The sequence below is a fragment of the Ovis aries genome, chromosome 7 (genome assembly GCF_016772045.2).
Source record: "Ovis aries strain OAR_USU_Benz2616 breed Rambouillet chromosome 7, ARS-UI_Ramb_v3.0, whole genome shotgun sequence".
NCBI lineage: Eukaryota > Metazoa > Chordata > Mammalia > Artiodactyla > Bovidae > Ovis > Ovis aries.
Window position 1 is genome coordinate 83,918,160 of NC_056060.1, and position 21,295 is coordinate 83,939,454.

Consider the following 21,295-nt stretch of genomic DNA (forward strand, 5'->3'; position numbering starts at 1 on the left):
AGAGTGGCCTTGCAGTCAGGACCTTGACCTGAGAAGCAAAAGCAGCTGCTGAGGGGTCAGCTGGACTCAACCTGGACTCCAAGGAGTCTGAACATCCCCAGATGCCTGGGAAGCAGGTCAAGCAGATATGTGTGACTTTCCTGGTCAGGAAACCTGGGCCACATGGGCCTGGAGCTCAGTCTTCCAGCCCTGGCCTCAGGCCCTGTCCACTCACTGCCAACCCTCCATTGCTCTCAGAAGGAAGCAGAAGGGCCACTGGGTGCAGCCTGCCCCTGCCCTGCTGAGTCTTACCCTCAGCTGCTGGAATCCCCAGGGAGGCCTCAACAAGGGCAAACTAATTGCTGGAGACAGTTTTGGCCCCGACTCTGTTGACAGAGCTTGGGGAGGAGATGGGGGGAGACATATGTCTGGCTACAGGGCTGTTTACAAGCCACACTGATCTCAGCCTGTGATGACAGATGGTTGTAGCAGGGAGATGTGGAGGGTCCAGAGAACACACACACACACACACACACACACACACACACGCTGGATGAGGCTAAGCTCGATACACACGGGCACATGTACAGGCTGAAGCTTCAGTCCTGATTTGCAAACTCTGGCGGGTAAGCTGGAAAGAAAACTTCGACTCCCCTGGGGGCAGCGGAAAGGGTGTTGGTGCTGGGACAGGCAGGCTCACATCTAATTCCTGGCTCCGCTCTGATTAGCTGTGTGACTTGGGGCACACTTCTTAACCTCCCTCAAGGCCTTAATTTTTTTCCCATGTAGAAGTGGGAATAGAAACTCAGTTTATGAGTTGTTGTGAGAATTAACTTTACTGAAACGATCAACATCAGACTAAAGCTAGCTCAGGGCCTGGCACAGTCCCTGGAGATGCTCCCCTTGAACTCCCCCCTCCCTCCTTCCCTCCCTCCCTCTCTCCCTTCCAGCAACACAGTTTTAAGGACAACAAGCTGGCTGGCTGCTCCTTACTGGCTGGAGAGACTTGGGCAAGTAACTCTCTGAGCCTTGGGTTTCTTATCAGTAAAATGAAGATGACTATTCTTTTCTCGGGGCATTATTGTGAACACTAAAGCAAGAAAATGTCTGAGCGTGAGGCTTGTCACATATTGAATATTATCATAATGTCCATTATTCTGGTGGTGAAGTCCTGATGGTTCACCCTCGCTGCTACCAGTGATTCAGAAATCCCACCCAAAGATGGGTTCTGACTGCTTCTTCAGGGTGGATTTGAGGTCAAAATGGGTGTCTCAGCCACTACGAACCATGAGGTAGGGAGGGGTCTGGTCAGATACCTGGCTCAAATGGGTACCACACCAGCCACCCCGACCCCACCGCTCCCTGGGGCTCTCCAGGCCAGAGATGCCACGTGTCAGTGATGCCACGGCGGGGGTAGGAAGGGTGTGAACATGAGCTGAGGCACATTTCCCAGGAGGCTGAGTCCCTTGGAAGCTCTCAGAACAACCCTGAGCCAAAGAGTCATGACTTTTTTTCAGCCCAACAAACTGCAATTCGGAAAATCTCATTTCTTTAGGGCAGGAGACTGGGCTTCTGACCCAGAGTTGCAGGGAACAGGAGCCCCACCCGGGCACAGCTCTTCCCCCGGCCCAGGTCCTCTAGTTCAGTGAATGCCCAAGCCAAGAGGCAGGGGAAGCAGATTACAGAGCAATTAGAACTAGGGGCTGGGGTCACATAGACCTGGAGCTTCAGGGCCAGTTTCATCTATAAAATGAAGATAGGAACACCACCTAGAGGTGTGATTAGCATGCAACGAAATGAGAACAAGCATGGTGCCCGGCTCAAATCACACCTTCTGAATTAAGAGCATCTAAGAAGGAAGGTTATGACCAACCTAGACAGCCTATTGAAAAGCTGAGACACTACTTTGCCAACAAAGGTCCGTCTAGTCAAGGCTATGGTTTTTCCTGTGGTCATGTATGGATGTGAGAGTTGGACTGTGAAGAAAGCTGAGCACCGAAGAATTGATGCTTTTGAACTGTGGTGTTGGAGAAGACTCTTGAGAGTCCCTTGGACTGCAAGGAGATCCAACCAGTCCATTCTGAAGGAGATCAGCCCTGGGTGTTCTTTGGAAGGAATGATGGTAAAGCTGAAACTCCAGTACTTTGGCCACCTCATGCGAAGAGTTGACTCATTGGAAAAGACTGATCCTGGGAAGGATTGGGGCCAGGAAGAAAAGGGGACGACAGAGGATGAGATGGCTGGATGGCATCACTGACTCGATGGACGTGAGTCTGAGTGAACTCCGGGAGTTGGTGATGGACAGGGAGGCCTGGCATGCTGCGATTCATGGGGTCGCAAAGAGTCGGACACGAGTGAGCAACTGAACTGAAGGAGGATGTGGGGCTTCCCTGGTGGCTCATATGGTAAAGAATCTGCCTGCAGTGCAGGAGACCCAGGTTCGATCCCTAAGTCAGGAAGATTCCCTGGAGAAGGGAATGGATACACACTTCAGTATTCTTGCCCGGAGAATTCTAGGGACAGAGAAGCCTGGAGGGACAAAGAATTGGACACGACTGGGCGACTAACACACACATACACACACACACACACACGGAGGACATGACAGGGTGATGCTGCCATGACTCACACTAGGATTCTCTGCCCTAGCCCCCTCAAACATCACCTTCACACGCGCATTCTCCCCAGGGGCTGACACCACAAACCAACTGCTGGAACACCCCTTGTGGGCAAGGACCATGGCAAAACCAACCCAAACCAAGGCTTTCCTTCTACTGAGAGTTTCAAATCAATTTCCAGACATCTACATAAACCTCCATCCCCTTGAAAATCAAGTTCCTTCTCCCACTCCTTCTACTCGCTAATTCTTGGTAGGCACGCTCTTCGTGGTGGGGGGCTGAGGACTTCTGGAAACATACCACTATAGAGCTAGATAGCTGCAGTTTTTAATAAGTTGTCCCTACTGCTCAGCTTCCAATTGAGCTCTGCCTGATAGAAACTTCCATACATCTGCTTTCTCCCCCTCACCAAACCACACAGAACAAGCCTACCTGCTCCTCCCCCAACCCCTTGTTTTTTCAACACATCTCCCTTAACTCAGACCAGTGCTCCAGGCTGGTGTCTTGCCTGTCTGTTCAATCCAGTCTTCTGGCCAGATGCTGGCTTTCATGTACACCTGGAATACAGTCCTGGGATGCACCCTCTTGACTGAAATCCTGGGCTAGTATCCTGACTGGTGTTGTCTTTAGGCAGCCCCAACACCCCCACCCCACCCCTTGCTGATTACGGATCAGGCAGTCCCAGGGCATCCCTGATAGCACAGTTGGTAAAGAATTTGCCTGCAATGCAGGAGACCCCAGTTCTATTCCTGGGTTGGGAAGATCTGCTGGAGAAGGGATAGGCTACCCATTACAATATTCTTGGGCTTCCCTGGTGACTTGGCTGATAAAGAATCCGCCTGCAATAAGGGAGACCTGGGTTCAATCCCTGGGTTAGGAAGATCCCCTGGAGGAAGGAAAGGCTACCCACTCCGGTATTCTGGCCTGGAGAATTTCATGGACTGTATGGTCCATGGGGTTGCAAAGAGTCAGACATGACTGAGCGAATTTCGCTAGTCCCCCCCACCCCCCTCACCGATTACGGAGATCCTGATTAGTTAAGCATTAGACACAGTGTGATTTGAAATATAGCTCCTTGGTCCTAGTTGTGTGACCCTGGAGAAGCTCTTTAGCCCTCTCTGAGCTACATTTTTCTCCCCCAACAAATGCGGATAAAGATCCTTAGCTTGCAGGTGGTCGTGACAGTGAAGTGAGATAATGCACGTGAAAGCACAGCATAGTGTAAAAATTCATGAACTGGCAGCTATAATTGTTTTTTCAGAGGGAAAGTCGTAGAATTCCTTGAAGGGGCAGAGCAAGAGAATCCACTCTCCCTGGAGATACAGGAGGGGCTTGGGTTCCGAGGTGAACTCATCCCATGCCAGGCAGATGGAGAGATGGTCTTGTGGCAAACAGCTGGGGCCCACCACTGCGGGCTGCATGCTGTGTGCCAGCCCCGCCTGCTGCAGCAAAGGGGCCTTGGGGTTGACACGGCCAGTGCCAAGCCAGATGGGGCAGCGGCCAACTTTCCAGTCAACCCAGATGTCTGTCTTTCTCGGGTAAAAACTCAAAAATGTGGCCTCAATCAAAGTGGTTTTTGAGGGGTGTGTGCTCTCCTGACCCTGGTGTGGGGATGGCCGCAGCTCTTGAGCCGGGACGTTTGATAACTGCCCAGGGGTCAGGAAGATGTGGCTCAGGCCAGGTCCTGGCAGGTCAGCTGCATCTGCCACTCAGAGTGAAGGGAGAAAGGGTGGGGGGACCAGAGGCTGGCCTCGATTGACTCCTTGAGCTATTTCCTTGAGAAAGAAGGCATCGAGGAATTTTTTTTTTTTGGAAGGAAAAGAGATTTGTCTGAGCCATGTAACTGAGACATCAAGGCAGTCCTTTCCCATGTCACAAATAGCAGCATTCTGCAGGGACCTTCTTCAACCATCCTGTACAACCTCAAGAGTCAAAGGTGATTTAGGGAAAGCTATGAAGTCACACGTGGCTCCTCCTCCACCCCAGCTTCTGGTTTTATTACTTCCCTCATCCCTGATTCTATTAGACTACCTTGTTGGGAGCAACAAAACCCTTCCCTGAGGGGTGCAGTAGTGTTTTTATCAGAAGAGAAGTCGAGGTTCAGAGGGGCAAAGCCACCAGGGCTGAGAACGTTCTAGAACACAGGAGTCTTGCCAACCATTCCCAAATCCACCCCAGGCGCTCACCTTCTTTTTCCTGAGTCTTGCACAGTAGTTTGCCTGTCTTACCTACTTAAAGAAACACTCCTCACCCCGGCTCCCCAGGCTCGGGCGTGGAGCTGTCTGGCACCCTGTCAATGCAAACAAGTTTCCCCAGCGTCCTGCCCCTTCTCTCCACTATGCCCAACTGCACTTTACCACATTTTAAATGTTGACATTGCTCTGTCTTTGTAATTTCTTGCTCAGTATGGGGAATGCTTAACATTCCAGGGTCTGCACCCTGGTGCCCAGCTTGCTGAGATGTGCTGAACACAGTCAGGGAGGTGGTGTTCGGAGGCACTACCTGGTACAGGGAGGGGGTGAGGCCTCAGCCTTGGGGGTGTTCTGCTCCAGGAAATGTTCTCATGCGCTTGATCTCGCCGGTCTATGCAATTTTCTTGGGTTATTAGGCACTTCCCCACCTCTCTGGCTTACTCTAATAATACTTTAGATCTCATCCTGGATGTCACCTCCTACAAAGGCCTTCCCTGATCCATCAGTTTGAGGAAGGACCTCCTAGCCCACAGTGTACGGATGTGCAGGCTGCACACTGCACAAAAGGATGACATCTGACAGAATCAATGGCATCCTGCATTTGTCTAATTATAAAGACTATTTTGAACACATGGAAGGGGCACCTTTCACTCATTTGTACAAAGGTGCTACAGGAGCTATCTGTGGCCCCAGCTCTACTGTCTGCAACCGCCCTCCACCACCAGACTGTATGCTTGAGAGGGGCGGCACTGTTTCTATCTGTTCACTGTTTGGTCAGGGCTGCACACTATGGGTACTTCATCAGTGCTGGGTGAATGGCGTGTGGTGTGAGGAAGTCTCGAGGGTGGGTCTGACCGGGAGGAAGAAATGTGGTAAAAACATCTCTGGCCTGCAGGGGGAGATGCTGAGCAGTTCCATACTCTTCCCCTCCAGGCGCTGGGGCCAGTCCCTTTACCCTTTTTGGAGGGACACTTTCTAACGGTAATTATAACAGCTACCATGAAATGCCCTAATGGTAGGTACAGGCACCCTCTCCCTGACTCTTGACAGAGGCCCCACGAGGCTGGCACTGTTCCTGTCTCCACTCCACAGATCGAAGACGAGGCAGAAAGAGCTCAGCAGGTGAGAGCTGGGACTGGTACCCATCATGTGTTGGACACTCAGGCCTGGAAGCTAATTACTATCCTGTGCTGCTTCACCAAAGAGTCTATCACACTGTCAAACTGTCCGCATATTTTTTTAGCCTGGAAAATATGATCACTGCTCCACAGGCGAGTCTGAAGTAAGGAACAGTCCTGCCGCTCCCACCTTCGGGCTCTGGGCCAGGCCCCCCACAAAGCTGACTCACGGAGTTGACTGCTGACAGGCAAAGAAATACCTGCCAGGCCTGGGCTCAGACCTAGGAGGGAGACCTGCATGGGGCGGGGAAGGGAAGACAGGCTGAGTGGCAGGAGCCATACTCAGGCACAGGAGCCTTGCCACCCACCTCCCAACTTTAAGATCAATGCCTGTGAGAGCAGCATTCCTGAATTCTCAGGGCTCAGAGTACACGAGGCACGTGATGAGTATTTGCTGACTGACTGACTGAATGAGTGAATGAATATGTTAGGCTTTTTCATCATTGGAAAGAGGGCCAGAAGCGGAGTTTCACATACCCCAAGGGCTAGGCTATTCTGGGGCAGGTGCCCAACCCAGATTCAAAGACTGGGAGGTAGGAAGCAGGGGGTGAGGAGGAGAGAATGAAGGAAACATTGAGTCACTAAATCAGAAACCTCGGGGCCTCTGGGACCTGGGCAGGGGGTATGTGGAAGGGGTTGAGGAGTATACCAGGGGGCCCAGCTTGGGATGGGATTCCTAAAATCTCACTCAGAACAACTGGTGAAGGCCATCAGATGGAGCAGGCAGGTCACGTTGGACCCGGCTGTGGGTCTGAGCTGTCAGGAGCTTCTGCCACCAGTCGGAAGCAGACCTGGAGAGCCTGCCCAGTTTACCAGCCTTTTCTACCTGCCTGGCCTCTGAGACCCTGGTGGGAGACGCAGGGTGGGGTGTGTGTGTGTGGGGGGGGTGTCTGCTGCAGAGGCCAGAGAGCTTTGCTCACAACCCTGGAGCCTGGCACCCAGCACTCACCTGGTCTGGGTGGACATGGGGCACAGGAGGTCACCCCCCAGAAGGCCCCCACACTGCCGCAGCAGTCCTCTTGGGCTGTCAGCTCCGGCAGGGGATTGGCACACTGGAGAAAAAAAAAGGACCATGGGCACTCGTCACCTGGTTCCCTCTCCCGCACAGAGATGTCCCAGGAGAGGCTGAGTCATGAGTTCACCCCTCACATACTGCCAGAGAATGCCCCCACCCAAGGGAGGGGAGGGGAGGGAAGGCGTTGTCCCAGAAGGAAGTGGAGAAACCCGAGGTCCACCCTGCCAGACACTAAGCTTAGGGGATGGGGTGGAAGTGACACACCCAGACAAGATCTTCTCTGTGAGGTCTGCAAACTGCCCCCCATCCATGCCCCGAGTCCAAAGACACAGGGGTCCCGAAGGATGGGCTTTCCTCCATCAAACTCCAGAGAATGCCAGGACCACCTCCCTCAAGCAGGGCCCATGCTCAGCAACACTGCAGTTGAGAGGCTCCGGGGACCCAGGATCCTATCCTTGAGCTACTTCCCACCTGTTCCAGCTCCCTAAACTTGGGAGGGGTTTTCAGAAATGCCAAACTGCAACCCTAGGGAAAACCATCCTGAGTCTGGCTTAGCCCCTATAAAGATAAAGGGCCTGGACTCAGAAAAGCTCACTTGATTTCCCATCACTGACTGCGGATCCCATCAGTGAAAAAGGGAATGGATCGTCTTTTATCTTCACATGCCCAAGGCTTCGGGATTTAATCTGCATTTGCTGATTTTACATCTCTGTTACTCAACTCTCCAAACTCCTTGCCAGATCTAACAGCCCCTCCTCTATCCATGCCCCGGGGGTCCTATACTCAGCTCCAGCAGAGCTCAGGATTTGCTGGGACTAGAAGATGCCGATGCCCCTGCAGAGGGGGCCTCTCTTGGGTCCTCTTCTATCTGCCTGGCACTGACATGTACCCAGTGGAGCATGGGTTGGCTTGCCCAACCTCTCGACATTCATGGCAATTTTATGCTCTGAGTTTTCCCATCTGGGAAATGGGAGACCCTGCAGACTCCCACATTCTCTAAGAACGAGGAGGAGAGAGAAGGAGGAGCGGCACTGAGGGAGCAGTCACAGTCTCAAAGCCCCCAGGGCTGGGGCTGGAGCCACGATCTCACCTGTCCGTTTAAAGTGCTCAGGTAGCATCGGCCCAGCAGGGCCGGAGTCCTGGGCACCACTGGGGGAGGTAGCCGGGGAGCTTCTCCGGACCGGGCGGGGATGCGGTTGCTGTCCCAGCGGCCGTGGCCGGGGCGGGCGGGGAGCCGGGGCGAGGGCCTGGTTTCCACGCTGTTCTCCTCCGGGGCCTCCTCGGCCTCGCCTCGCACCCGAGCCACCTGGTGGATCTGCACCGAGGCCTCCGGCGGGTGGCGAATGTGCACTTTCACCAAGGAGGGGTTCACCGAGGCTGAGCAGAGGGGCTGGGGTCAGAGGTGGGGACACAGGGCCCCACCCTCTAAGGAGTGGCATCAGCCCTGGGCCACGTGGGCCACTGTGTGTCTCCCCAAATCTCTCCTCCGTTTCTTCACTCTCTACCCAAACCCCAGAAGAATTTCTCAGGGAGGACAGGACAAAGCACAGACTCCTTCATTCCACACCTTCCTATGAAGAACCTTTGTTACCAACTTCCAAAGTACCTTCCTGATTCCACCTCCTCCCACGATCCTGCACAGCCCTTGGGCTCCAGCCCAACCAACCCTGCGTGGTCCCCACCCCATGCCTTTGTTTAGACCAGTCCCTCTGCCCTGGAAGCCCTCCCACTCCCCTCTGCTTAACCAAAACCAACCCATTGTTTAAGGCTTAACTGAAGTCCACCTCCTCCAGGCAGCCTTCCCAGAACACTCAGGGCTCGGGTCTCTCTCCTGATCTCCTACAAAATTCTGTATTTTTTGCCCTTTATTTGGCACCTAATAATAGAGGCATCTTCCCTCTCCTGACCAGGACCCATGAGTTCCTTAAAGTCAGGACCTACCCTTAGACTCTATTGTCTTACTCGTAGCACCCAGTAGAGGGTAAGGGCAAAAAATATATAAATAAATAAATTGATGAACTCAGAAGGAAAGGCAGAGAAAATTTTAAGGAATGAAACTGGGCCCTGAGGATGGAGGAGAAGGAAGTGCTGGAGACTCAGTTTCCCATCTCCTCTGTCAGGATGCCAGCACCCACCCCACGTGGTTCCCCAGGCCCACACTCACCCAGCTGGTTGGAGAGAGGCAGTGTGAAGGTGGACTGCTTCAAGGGGCTCTCCAGCGGGGCCCTGTGGCGGGGGCCCCTCTCTGGAGGCTCCTGGTCCAGCCTGGGGGCGGGCAGGTGGCAGAACTTCCCGGTGGAGTTGGCGGGGCACCAGCACTCGTCCCTGCCGATGCAGCGGCCCCCATTCAGGCAGGGGATCTGGCAAAAATCTACAACACCGACCTCAGGGTGACTGGCGGCGGAAGCATACAGCAGCACCTACAATGTGGGCTGGCAGGGTTGGGGGAGGGGAGTGACCAGGCCCCCAAGTCTGATGGCTTCCGGAACCCGGTCCCCTCGGAAATGCAGGGACTTTCCAGGAGGCCTGGGAGTGAAGGAGGGTGGATAATAACTAGGCCTTGCCTTTCCTCAGCCCCAAGGTGACCTGGAGGATGGTGAGGGAAGTGGCCCTATTTACTGCTTCACCTCTCTATGAGGAAACCGGGACTCAGAGAGGTTGTGTGACCTGCCGAGTCACACGTGACAGAGCTGGGTGAGGACTCAGCGTTGTGTGATCCCAGACAGCTCACGGGAGCCACAGTAGGAGAGCTCCGGGCTTCCTTCCTGCAGAAGAGCTGGGCTCCAGGCCAAGGCAGGCCGGTCCCTCTGACCAACTGCCTCCCCACAAACCCCCACACCCGCCCCAGGGCCAGCCAGGAGCCTTCTGAGCTGGGAAGGGACTCACAGATGCGGAATCCAGACTTGGGGTCATGCCCGTGACCGCTCTGGCTGTACAGGGTGGTGGTGTCGCCACGCTCGCAGCTGTTGGCACAGCGCCCGCGGGCACAGGTCTGCTTGCAGATGGTGGGAGTGAAGACGATCTTGATCTTCCTGATTTTCTCCGTGAGATTCAGCCCTGCAGAGAGAGGGCTTGGGTCCAGGGGGCAGGGCTGAGAGGCACAGCTGTGACCTCCAGAGGCTGGCTAGCAAGGCCCACACGGAACTGGCTTGAATCCATCCCAAGGGCATTTGCTAAGTCCCTCCTGGATGTAAGGTCCCATAGTGGGGGCAGGGTAACAGCTCACGGTCCAACATCTCCTGAGGGATGCCGATGGGCCAGCAGCTGAGTTTGGGCTTCATGCACAACGACTCTCAACCCTCTGGAGTCTTATTTTAGGTAGAACCATTGAAAATTGCCATCTTTGTAGGTTAAGGTGGTTGAATATTGGCCATGTTCCTAGATCCCAGTTAGCATTCCCATCTGACAGGTAAGGAAACTGAGGCTCACTGAGGGATAGATTGTATCCCATGTCACACAGCTAGCAAGGGAGGCAGCTGGGCTCTGAACCCCAGTGCAGAGAACAGAATGTAGCTCAGACTTGCCAGCGTAGACAGTTTTCCAAGAGAATGCCTGAAAGAACGATGAGAGTCAGGTTTTGGAGGCCCTAAGGGCCAGAACGAGCATAGGGCACTTTATCCAGCTGGTGGTGGGAAATCACTGACAGTTTTCAGGGAGAGGTCAAAAGGGAGTGGGGGTGTTATGTCCTTCCAGCGGGGGGGAACAGGTGATTGGGGAGGCAGGATGAGCAGTTGGGAGGTCACTGTGGCAGAGTAAGAGGAGGGCGCTTCATTCAACATGAGTGGTGACAGCGGATGTACAAAGCAAGGGTATTCATTCCATCCTGGGGGCCAGGGAGGGAAGCCAGGAGGCAGAGGGGCTGAGAAGGGAACTATGAAAGGTCTGTATAGACTTGACTGTGAAGCAAGCAGAGACAGAAAGGAAGGCAGAGGAAAATAACCTTATGTGCGTGTGTGTGTTTATGAGAGAGAGAAAGAATGGGAGATTTATAAGCAACTGTATATGCTGCAGGGGAAGGGCTGAGGGTGGTCCAGTTCAAAGGGGGAGGAGAACTAGGGTGGGGGGAGGCCAAGTGACAGCCTAGGGGTCCAGAGGAGTCAAGAAACAGTGGCACATGCCTTAGACAAGAGGAGGGGTGCTTCCTTTTCAAGACGGCAAGAAAGATCACTCATGCCTGTTGTCCACAACACGGATCCACCTTGAAAACACTATACCAAGTGACGGAGCCAGACACAAAAGGCCAGACAAAAAGATCCCGTTTACACGAAATGCTCACGATTGGCAAATCTTTAAGGACAGCGAGGGGTGGGGGTTGGGGGGAAGAGAGTGACTGCTTAACGGGCATGGGGCTTCTTTCTGGAGTTATGGCAATGTTCTGTAATTAGACAGTGGCGGTGGTGGCTGCATAAAATTGTGGATTCCTGAAAACCATGGAGGTGTACCCTTTAAAATGGTTAATGTTACATTATGTGAATTTCCCCTCAACTTTAAAAATGGGAAACAAAGAAAGGCAGTCAGCTCAGGCACGGGTTTAGGCAAGGGAATGACGTGCATGGCATGGCGGGGGCAGGAAAGTGAGGACTCTGGGGAGTAAGAAGCATGCCGTGGGATGGGGCTGGGGAAGGTGCGGGCCTCTTGGAGAGGCTGCTCTGAGGAATGAGAGAGACAAAGTGTCCAGGCACCCCAGGAAGGACTGCTGAGCAACGATCAAGGATGTGTGAAGGTGGGATCCTCAGGGGCGCCCGGTCCTCTCCTCTGGGAAGCAGAGGTCCCGCTGTAGGTGCTAAGGAAGCAACTGGTCAGATTGGTCCAGGAGGCTCGAGCTTTGCAGAAAGGATGAAGGGGAAGGACTGGGACCGGGGAGGTGAGGTTCACAGCTGGATACGAAGGACGCAAAGGCAAGACAGGTGACAGATGGGGTGGAAAAGGACAAGTCAAGGCCTAAGTGTCTCAAGGGGGCACAGTCTCTCTAACAGCTGGCTTGGGACCCCTGGAGCCTGGCACAAAGCAGGTGCTCGACAACTGTTCATTGGCTGAAAGAATGAGCAACAGGGTGACAACTCAGCCTTTCTGAGAGAGTGAAGCGGGGAAGCAGTGGTGGAGAGAAGGAGGGTCTATGAGGAACCGGAGACAGGGCATCCTTACCCCAGGAGGATGATGGGTGGTCCAGATATGCTGCCTGTGGGGCACCATCCCTCCGCTCGGGACCTGGCCCCATGGGCAAGGCATTGGAGGTCAGCTGGCCACTCGCTGCAGGGGCTGGATAAAGTCGGGCGGTCTGGGACAGCCCCACATGTTGCTGGGAGGAGTGGGTCTGGCTGAGCCCACTCAGGGTCCTGGGGAGACAAGCGAGGCATGAGGTTGACATCCCGGGGGCAGCATCCCTGTGCCCTTCCAGTTCAGGACATCCAGCCCCTGCCTCCACACTGGGAGAGTGTTCTCTACTTGGCTGCCTTCTTCCCAACTCCAGGAAAACGGAGGTGCCCTGAGACAGGAAGAAAGGGGCCAGGCCAGCTGGCTGGTTTGGTGGGAGTGCCCACCTTTGTGTGGGACTGCCAGGCTTTGGCTGGGTATTCTGGGCAGGTCACTTAGCCTCCCTGGGCCTCAAGGCCCTTGACTGCAAAATGAAGGTGTTAGACTGGTCTCATGTAGCTCTGACATTTGTAGAGTTTGAGAATCTTGTGGACTAGCCCGCGCCCTAAAACCGAGTCCAGCGCCTGTCCCTTGCCGCATCTTTTTTTAAGAGTGACGAGCGATGTACCTTGACACATAAACTGTTATATTTTATTTATTTATTTTGGCCGCACCATGCAACATGTGGGGTCTTAGCTCACCGACCAAGTAGCAAACCTGCGCTCCCTGCAGTGGCAGTGCAGGATCTTAACCACTGGACTGCCAGGGAAGTCCCCCCTTATCTCTTATTAATACAACCTATCATGCTTGGCCTTATGGAATAGGTGCCCAGAAAATACATGTTCACAGATTGATTCAGGGAAGAAAACCTGACTATCCCCCTGATTAATTTTTATGGTTAAACTAATATAACAACAACATTCAAGGAGAAAGAATTGAGTTCATCACCCTCCACCTCAACACAGCAAATACTTTGGCATATTTCCTTTCAACCTCTGCTCAAGTATATTGTCATTATCTATCGTGTCATTATCTGTAGATATCATTGTCATTGTCTTCGAGAGTGAAGCGGGGAAGCAACGGTGGGGAGAAGGAGGCTCCGCACCTATTTCATTGTCTGTAGAAATCATTTAAATGCTATTGTCATTATCTGTAGAGATCATTGAAATTCTGATTAATATTAGGTGGTACTTGATACAGTTCTATAGTTTTCACATTTATCATCTTAATTGCGACATGATAGTCTATATGAAGATGAATCACAATGCATTCATTCTATACCTATTTTGTTTTACGTTTTCGACTGTGGACATCCTGACTCATATGGCTTTTTTTCTTCAGTTAACATATTCTTTTAGGGGACTTCCTGTTGGTCCAGTGGTTAAGACTCCTTGCTCCCAATGCAGGGGGGCCTGGGTTCCATCCTTGGTCACGGAATTAGATACTGCATGCGGCAATGAAGATCCCACATACTGCAGCTAAGACTTGGCACAGCCAAATAAATAAATATTAAAAATATTTTTTTAGTATGGGGGTTCGTTAAACTAATTATTATTCTGTATGTTTGAAAATTTCTCATAAGAAATATTTTGAAAATGATTATTATTTTAGGCTTAATTCCACAGATTAGAATGCAATTAATTCCAAAAATTAGAAACATTTATGGCTGTAGGTATACACTGGAGATAATGCTCCCAAAAAGCTGCATCAAAATGTATACATGTACCATTTGGACTGCACCCTCACCAGCATAACATATTATTAATTTTTCATAAAGCAGTAATAGTCATCGTAAATGACACTTCAGTGTTACCTTAGCTCCCTTTTTGTGATTTCTGAGGTTGAATTTTTTCACACATCTGTTTAACACTTGTGAAAATTTTCTGCTCGTGTCTTTGGTATCTGAGGAATTTGAGCTGTCGGTCTCATATATCTGAACGTGTTCTTTACGTATCTATTATTAGGCAGGCCGTTCTACAAGGCAGCCTCCGTGGTAACCACTCTGTCACTGTCACAATGTATACGAACCACTGTATACACGACAGGGTCTGGACTGTGGTGGGTATGAGCGCATTGTAGACACTGAAGCTGAGAGAGCAATTACCTGCCCAGATTATACAACAGTAAATCAGACCCCAGGATTCCAACTCAGGGCAGCTAGACCCCTGTGCTACCCAATAAGGCAGCCCAGACCACAACAGAAGCTCAGCCAAGAAGCCTCTGCACTCGCCTGGGGTGGTGCTCTTTCCTCCAGCTGGTCCCACCCCTAGCCTCTCCACTGGATTCCTTGCCCAAGCAGCATAAGGTCCTGGGACCCTCTCCCTCCACCGTCCCAACTCCAGTTGTGTTGGCGCCAGGGGTCCAGGCCATGAGCAATCCCCCTCTCCTCCTTTCCTGGCTGACGCCCTACCAGGACAGGGCTCAGAGTCTGAAACCTTCCAGCCCTCGCCCTGCCCTGTTGGTCCAGGACTTGGCTCCCGTGAGCTTCAGTGCTGCTCTTCTTCAGGGTGACCAACCACCATCCTCAAGCTGAAAGCCCCAATCAGGCCTCAGCCTGCTCCCCAGGTTTGAGAGCTGGGATGGGAGAGAGGGCTTGTTCTCCACCCCGGAAGCTCTGGAAGCTGTCATAGGCCAGAACTGGGAGCCCAATGCTCAGGCACCTGCTCTTCATTCCCAGGAGAAAGTCAGCACAATTAACTGCAGCAGAAAACCCAAGCCTTCTGGTGGCTAATAAGAGCTCACCAAAGAGTGAGAGGTAAGTGGGCTGGTGGGTCAGCGGGAGTCTCCTTCTTGTGGGAGACTGGCTAGTGCCCAGGCTGGTGCCATGGCTCAACAAAATGTCAGCACTGCAGAGCACCCCGGGAAGCGGACGCGGTAGTTCAGGTTCTGCGCAGACCACCTGGGACATGCCTGAACTTGATGCTGCTGACAAAGAGCTCTCCAATCTGGTCGAGGTGGAAAACTCAAAGGGTCCTTTCTTGGAGGTGTGCGGTCACCGTTGTTATTTTGGCCATCACTTGTTTCTCTAGTTGGAACTCCATGCTAATGACCCCAAGAATCCTGAGTTCAAATCCGCTCAGGGCCAATGGTTCAACTTTGCAGAGAAGGGGGGAAAAATTCCCTAGTCGGAGAAGGCAATGGCACCCCACTCCAGTACTCTTGCCTGGAAAATCCCATGGATGGAGGAGCCTGGTAGGCTGCAGTCCATGAGGTCGCTAAGAGTCGGACATGACTGAGCGACTTCACTTTCACTTTTCATTTTCATGCATTGGAGAAGGAAATGGCAACCCACTCCAGTGTTCTTGCCTGGAGAATCCCAGGGATGGGGGAGCCTAGTGGGCTGCCATCTATGGGGTCTCACAGAGTTGGACATGACTGAAGCGACTTAGCAGCAGCAGCAGTCATAGAAAGACCTGTCTATACAGAGGAGAGAAGAAGATAGGATTTGGGCTAGACATATGTAAGTTCCGCCTCCCATGCGAGTGGTCACTAAAACAAGAAGGGTGACACCCACCTCACTGGGCTGTGGTGAGGACCAAGAGAAACAGTGAGACCATGTGATTATTTTGCAAATATAAATAAGTGGTCACAAGTTGAAAACTATGTCAGAATTCTCACATGAACAAGAAAAAAAAGTGCTAGCTACAGTTCAGACAAAATATCTCTCCCCAAACCACCAAAAATTATTCTCCATCTAAGGGGAGTTAAAAGATACCCCCAAATATCTTGTTACATTGTCCAAGCATTCTTACATACAAAGGGCCAAATGACTAATCTGGTGGCAACACATTTTTAACAACCACAGCCTTCTGAGCTCAATCTATTGTCATGTACTGCTGTGATGGGAACTTTCAGTTAAATGACAGAAATCAAAGTCTTAACTTCTGAGAGGCTCACAGCCAAGGAGGAAGCCTTGGTTCTTTCATAGGTCCTATGTCTTGTGCTGAAAGCACCTCTAGAAGGAGACCGTGATCTCCCTTCATAAGCCCCAGCCCAGTCTGTGGAGGTGGGCAGGGAGGGAGGCGACCTGGGAGAAATATCAACACCCTCAGGTATGCAGATGATGCCTCTCTAATGGCAGAAAGTGAAGATGAACTAAAGAGCCTCTTGATGAAGGTGAAAGAGGAGAATGAAAAAGCTGGCTTGAAATTCAACATTCAAAAAACTAAGATCATGGCACCCAGTCCCATCACTTCAAGGCAAATAGAAAGAGAAAAAATGGAAACCGTGACAGGTTTTCTTTTCTTGGGCTCGAAAATCATTGCGGATGGTGACTGCAGCCATGAAATTCAGAGGCACCTGTTCCTTGGAAGGAAAGCTATGACAAACCTTGACAGCATATTAAAAAGCAGAAAAATCACTTTGCCGACAAAGGTCCATATAGTCAAAGCTATGGTTTTTCCAGTAGTCATGTATGGATGTGAGAACTGGACCATAAAGAAGGCTGAGCACTGAAGAACTGATTCCTTCAAACCATCGTGCTGGAGAAGGCTCCTGAGAGTCCCTTGAACTGCAAGGATATCAAACCTGCCAATCCTAAAGGAAATCAATCCTGAACATTCACTAGAAGGACTGATGCTGAAGCTGAAGCTCCAAATTTGGCCACCTGATGCAAAGAACTGACTCATTGGAAAAAGAAATCCTGGTGCTGGGAAAGATTGAAGGCAAAAGGAGAAGGAAGCAGCAGAAGATGAGATGGTTAGATATCATCACTGACTCAATAGACATGAATTTGAGCAAACTCCAGGAGACAGTGGAGGACAGAGAAGTCTGGCATGCTGCAGTCTGTGGGGTCACAAAGAGTCTCACGTGACTTAGCAACTGAACAACAACAAGTTTGAGTTCTCAGTTCAACTCTGGCTCCCAGAGACTGGTGGCAATGAGGCAAGTGAGAATGTTACTGAGAAAGGGACTTCCTTGGACTACAGTCCCCAGGATGGGGCGGGGGACTGGGCACTCTCAGCTGTGCAGGGTGTGGTTCTGTGCACTCTCAGCTCTGGAAGAGCTGCTGCAATTTCATCATAGGATAGTGGTTCTCAGACTTGCCTGGCACAAGACTGTCTGTCTGGAATTGCTCTAGGGAGGTCCTGGCAAAGTTGCCACGATGGACTGAAACAGCTCTCTCTAGACTTCAGAATTCCATGGATCAGTAAAATTTTGAAACAAACTTAGGGGACCGACATAAATTGGCCAAATTTTTATTTAGGTAAGACATTAAAACACACACACAACTACTAATTATTACCACCATAATTTTATGAAAGAAAATATATTTCAATGGCGATAAGAAATATCTGAATAAGCTTGAAAGTCACTTGGTCGTGTCCGACTCTTTGTGGCCATGGAATTCTCTAGGCCAGAATACTGGAGTGGGTCGCCTTTCCCTTCTCCAAGGAATAAGCTTAACTTCATGGACATCTCACCTCATTGACTTTTTTTCATTTCTTCATGAACCAACAAAAACAGATGCTGGTCTTCAACACAGACCAGCATGGAACCAAGCAGGAACCACTGAGCTACATGATTCACCAAGATTTGCTCCAGCCTGAGAACGCTCGAGCTCTTTCAACCTATTTGGGAAGAAAACCTTCCAGCCCCAGCTGGCTGGGATCTTGTGAGCTGAGTGAAAACTCCCTGGACATTGTATACCCAAAATAATGCCATTCAGTAAACATGGTACACTCACATCCTACCCAGCACACTGGCTTCCTAACAGTGATGGGGAGGCGATGGGTGAGGGGTTCTGTGCCCTCCACTTGACCCACTTTCACCAGACCCTTGGCTCCACTCTACAAAGGGGCTTCCACTCTGGTGGCTCAGACCAGAATCTGTCTGCAATGCAGAAGACCTGGGTTCAAACCCTGGGACAGGAAGATCCCCTGGAGAATGGAATGGCTACTCACTCCATTATCTTGCCTGGGAAATCCCATGGACAGAAGAACCTCTGAGCTACGGTGCATGGGGTCACAAAGGGTTGGACATGACTGAGCGACTAACACACATATACTATTTTGTTTACTAAGTGTTCTGCTGCCAAAAGAAAGCTTAAAAACACCACTACAATGTGCACTGAATAGTTATAGCTCCCATGGATAAAGCACTGAGCCAGATGCTTTAAATGCATCATCTTATGTTATTTTATTGAGTGAAGAAAGTAAGTTGCAGAATGTAGCCCACAAGCTTCCTCCATCCATGAATTTTCTAGGCAAGAGTACTGGAGTGGGTTGCCATTTCCTTCTCCAGGGCGTCTTTCCAACCCAGGGATCAAACCCTTGTCTCCCACATTGCAGGCAGACGCTTTACCATCTGAGCCACCAGGATATCCCATTATTTTATTGAATGAAGAAAGTAAGTTGCAGAATAATATGGATAGTATACTTCCAGGTTTTTGTTTGAAAAAAAAAAATTTCTCTTTCTCCCCTACAGATATTTATAAGGGATAGGAAAGGTCTGGAAGGATCTGTAAACAGTGGCTGGCCCCTTGGAGATGAGAGTGCCTGTATATGTGTAAACTTTATGTTTCCATATTTTTAGCTGTCTTTCAGTAAAAAAAAAAATTGTTTTTACAATTTTACAGTAAACATGTATTATTTTGTAATAAAAACAAATCAGTCTTTTCCCCAGCAACTCCAATTTATAGAAAAGGAAATTGAGGCTCAGGAAAAGCATGATAAATGTGTGCATATTACTAGGATCTAAGGTGAACTCTGATGACTAACAGATGTACAAGAGTTCAGATGTAAGAAAGACCATGACATTTGAGCTAGGTTTAAGAGATAAGTAGGATTTTCACAGACCAAACTGAAGAGGAAGACATTCCACATAAGAAAATACATGAAGGCAGGAAGCACGGGTCATATTTAAGGAAGGATAACGAGCACAGTTGGATAAAGCACAGAGTGGAGGAGAGGGAAGGAAAAAACATCCTTTCAATGCCTACCAGGTAGCAGACATCATTCTAGCTGTTTTACGTAACATATAATTTACTTGTCCAGACAACCCTATGATCAAAAAATCTCTACTTGGCCAAAACCACTTTAAACAAAGTAAAAAGACAAATGACAAAATGGGAAAAACATGTGCAATTTATATCACAGGCAAAGAACCAATCTTCATCAGATTTAAAGAGCTCCTAGAAACAGAAAAGACAGACCAATAGCCCTAGAAGAAAAATCAGCAAAGGAATATGAACAGTTCATGGCAGGGGGGAAAGATCCATATATTTCCCCAATATGTGAAAATATGCTCAACTTTTCTCATTCTGAGATGTGTAAATGGAAACAACTCAGGTAGCCCTTTTCAATCCATCAGATGAGCAAAAAATCCAAAAGTTTAATAACAGACTAATTTGGTGAGATCCTGAAGAAACAGGTACTCTCAGATGCTGCTGGTAGAAATGTTCATCGATACAGCCTATATCGAGAGCAATTTGGCAATGCCCATCCACACCCTACCTGATGACCACCTGAGGTGGAGAACGGACTCACTGGAAAAGACCCTGATACATGTATGGATGTGAGAGTTGGACTGTGAAGAAAGCTGAGTGCCAAAGAATTGATGCTTTTGAATTGTGGTGTTGGAGAAGACTCTTGAGAATCCCTTGGACTGCAAGGAGAGCCAACCAATCCATTCTAAAGGAGATCAGCCCTGGCTGTTCTTTGGAAGGAATGATGCTAAAGCTGAAGCTCCAGTACTTTGGCCACTTCATGCGAAGAGTTGACTCATTGGAAAAGACTCTGATGCTGGGAGGGATTGGGGGCAGGAGGAGAAGGGGACGACAGAGGATGAGATGGCTGGATGGCATCACCGGCTCGATGGACGTGAGTCTGAGTGAACTCCAGGAGTTGGTGATGGACAGGGAGGCCTGGCGTGCTGCAGTCCATGGGGTCCCAAAGAGTGGAACACGACTGAGCGACTGAACTGAACTGATCCACACCCCAGCGCATCGATGCTTTGCCCCTGCAGGCCCGCCTGCGGCCTCCCTGTCCCTTCCACTCCGTGAAGGGTGCACCCCACACTGGCTTCTCCTTGACGGAAGGACACCAACTCACTCTCTTCTCCCACCACCATGACCATGAAACTAATGACAGCCGGAACCGGAAGTTTAAAAGCCCCACCCCTTCGCCTGAAGGCGGGACAACTCTCCAAGCTCCACCCTCAACTAGGCCTCGGCTTGATTTTCCCAGAACCAGTCCTTGCTTGGCTCTGTCCACCTTTCCGTTTTGTTTCTCTCTCCCCGCAAAATCACACACCTCAATTGATGTTCCAGCTCCACCTCTAGGGACATCTGCCCTAAGACACCGGTAAATGTCCACAGTGATGGATAACAAGATCATTCATAGAAGCCCTGTTTCGTAAGAGCAAAATATTTTGTAAAGAATAGAAACAATGTAAGTGTCCCTTAGTAGGAGGCTGGTTAAACAAACTAAGAGACATCTATGGGATGGAGTCCTATGCCCTCAAAACAGAAAGACACAGCTCTTCTACACCCATAGGAAAAGCTCTCCAAGATATATAGAAAAGTGAAAAAAAAGTCAAAATCTGGCCCACCAACTGTTTTTGTACAAACTGTGACTTAACAATTGTTTTTTATATTTCTAATGGTTGGAAAAAATCAAAAGGAGAATAATATTTCATGACATGAGAAAGAGATACGAAATTTAAATTTAAGTTTCCATAAATACATTTTAATTTGGAATCCAGCCACACTCATTGTCTAGAACTGCTTTTGCTCTACAATGGCAGAGCTGAGGAGTTGCAGACACCATATGTTGCACAAAGCCTAAAATATTTACTATCCGGCTTTTTATGGAAGAAGTTTGCTGACTCTGGCTGTGGGGCATGTAAACTTTTGTGTAAAAATAGAGAAAATAAGGATACATGTTGAAATTATTTTCATATTCCTAAAGCAACCTTGGAAGGATACCCTGGGAATTAATAAGTGGTTTCCTGTGTGTGTGTGTGTGTGTGTGTGTGTGTGTGTGTTGGCGGGGGGTGGGAGGGAGTGGGAAGTGGGTGGTAGGGGAATAAACGAGTGCTACAGTTTAATGAATGCTTGCTCCATGCCAGGCTGTGTGCCTACAGTGCACGTCACATGCATTATCTCACGAAAGCCTCTCCATAACCCTGAGAGTTACTCATTATCCCCATTTTACAGTCAAGAAAACAGAGGGCAGGGAA

At 50.2% G+C, this 21,295-nt stretch overlaps 1 protein-coding gene across 3 annotated transcripts in view; it reads right to left on the bottom strand.

The window, feature by feature from the left end:
- LTBP2 (latent transforming growth factor beta binding protein 2) overlaps window positions 1-21,295 on the bottom strand; it is a 111,945-nt gene that overhangs the window by 45,728 nt on the left and 44,922 nt on the right. For all 3 annotated transcript variants that reach the window (XM_042252771.2, XM_027972022.3, XM_042252770.2), the window contains exons 4-8: window positions 12,128-12,318; window positions 9,869-10,039; window positions 9,147-9,353; window positions 8,073-8,359; window positions 6,917-7,019 (exon numbers count right to left, since the gene is read on the bottom strand). In XM_042252771.2, the coding sequence (XP_042108705.1) occupies window positions 6,917-7,019; window positions 8,073-8,359; window positions 9,147-9,353; window positions 9,869-10,039; window positions 12,128-12,318 (959 nt within the window). The remainder of the gene's footprint in view (window positions 1-6,916; window positions 7,020-8,072; window positions 8,360-9,146; window positions 9,354-9,868; window positions 10,040-12,127; window positions 12,319-21,295) is intronic.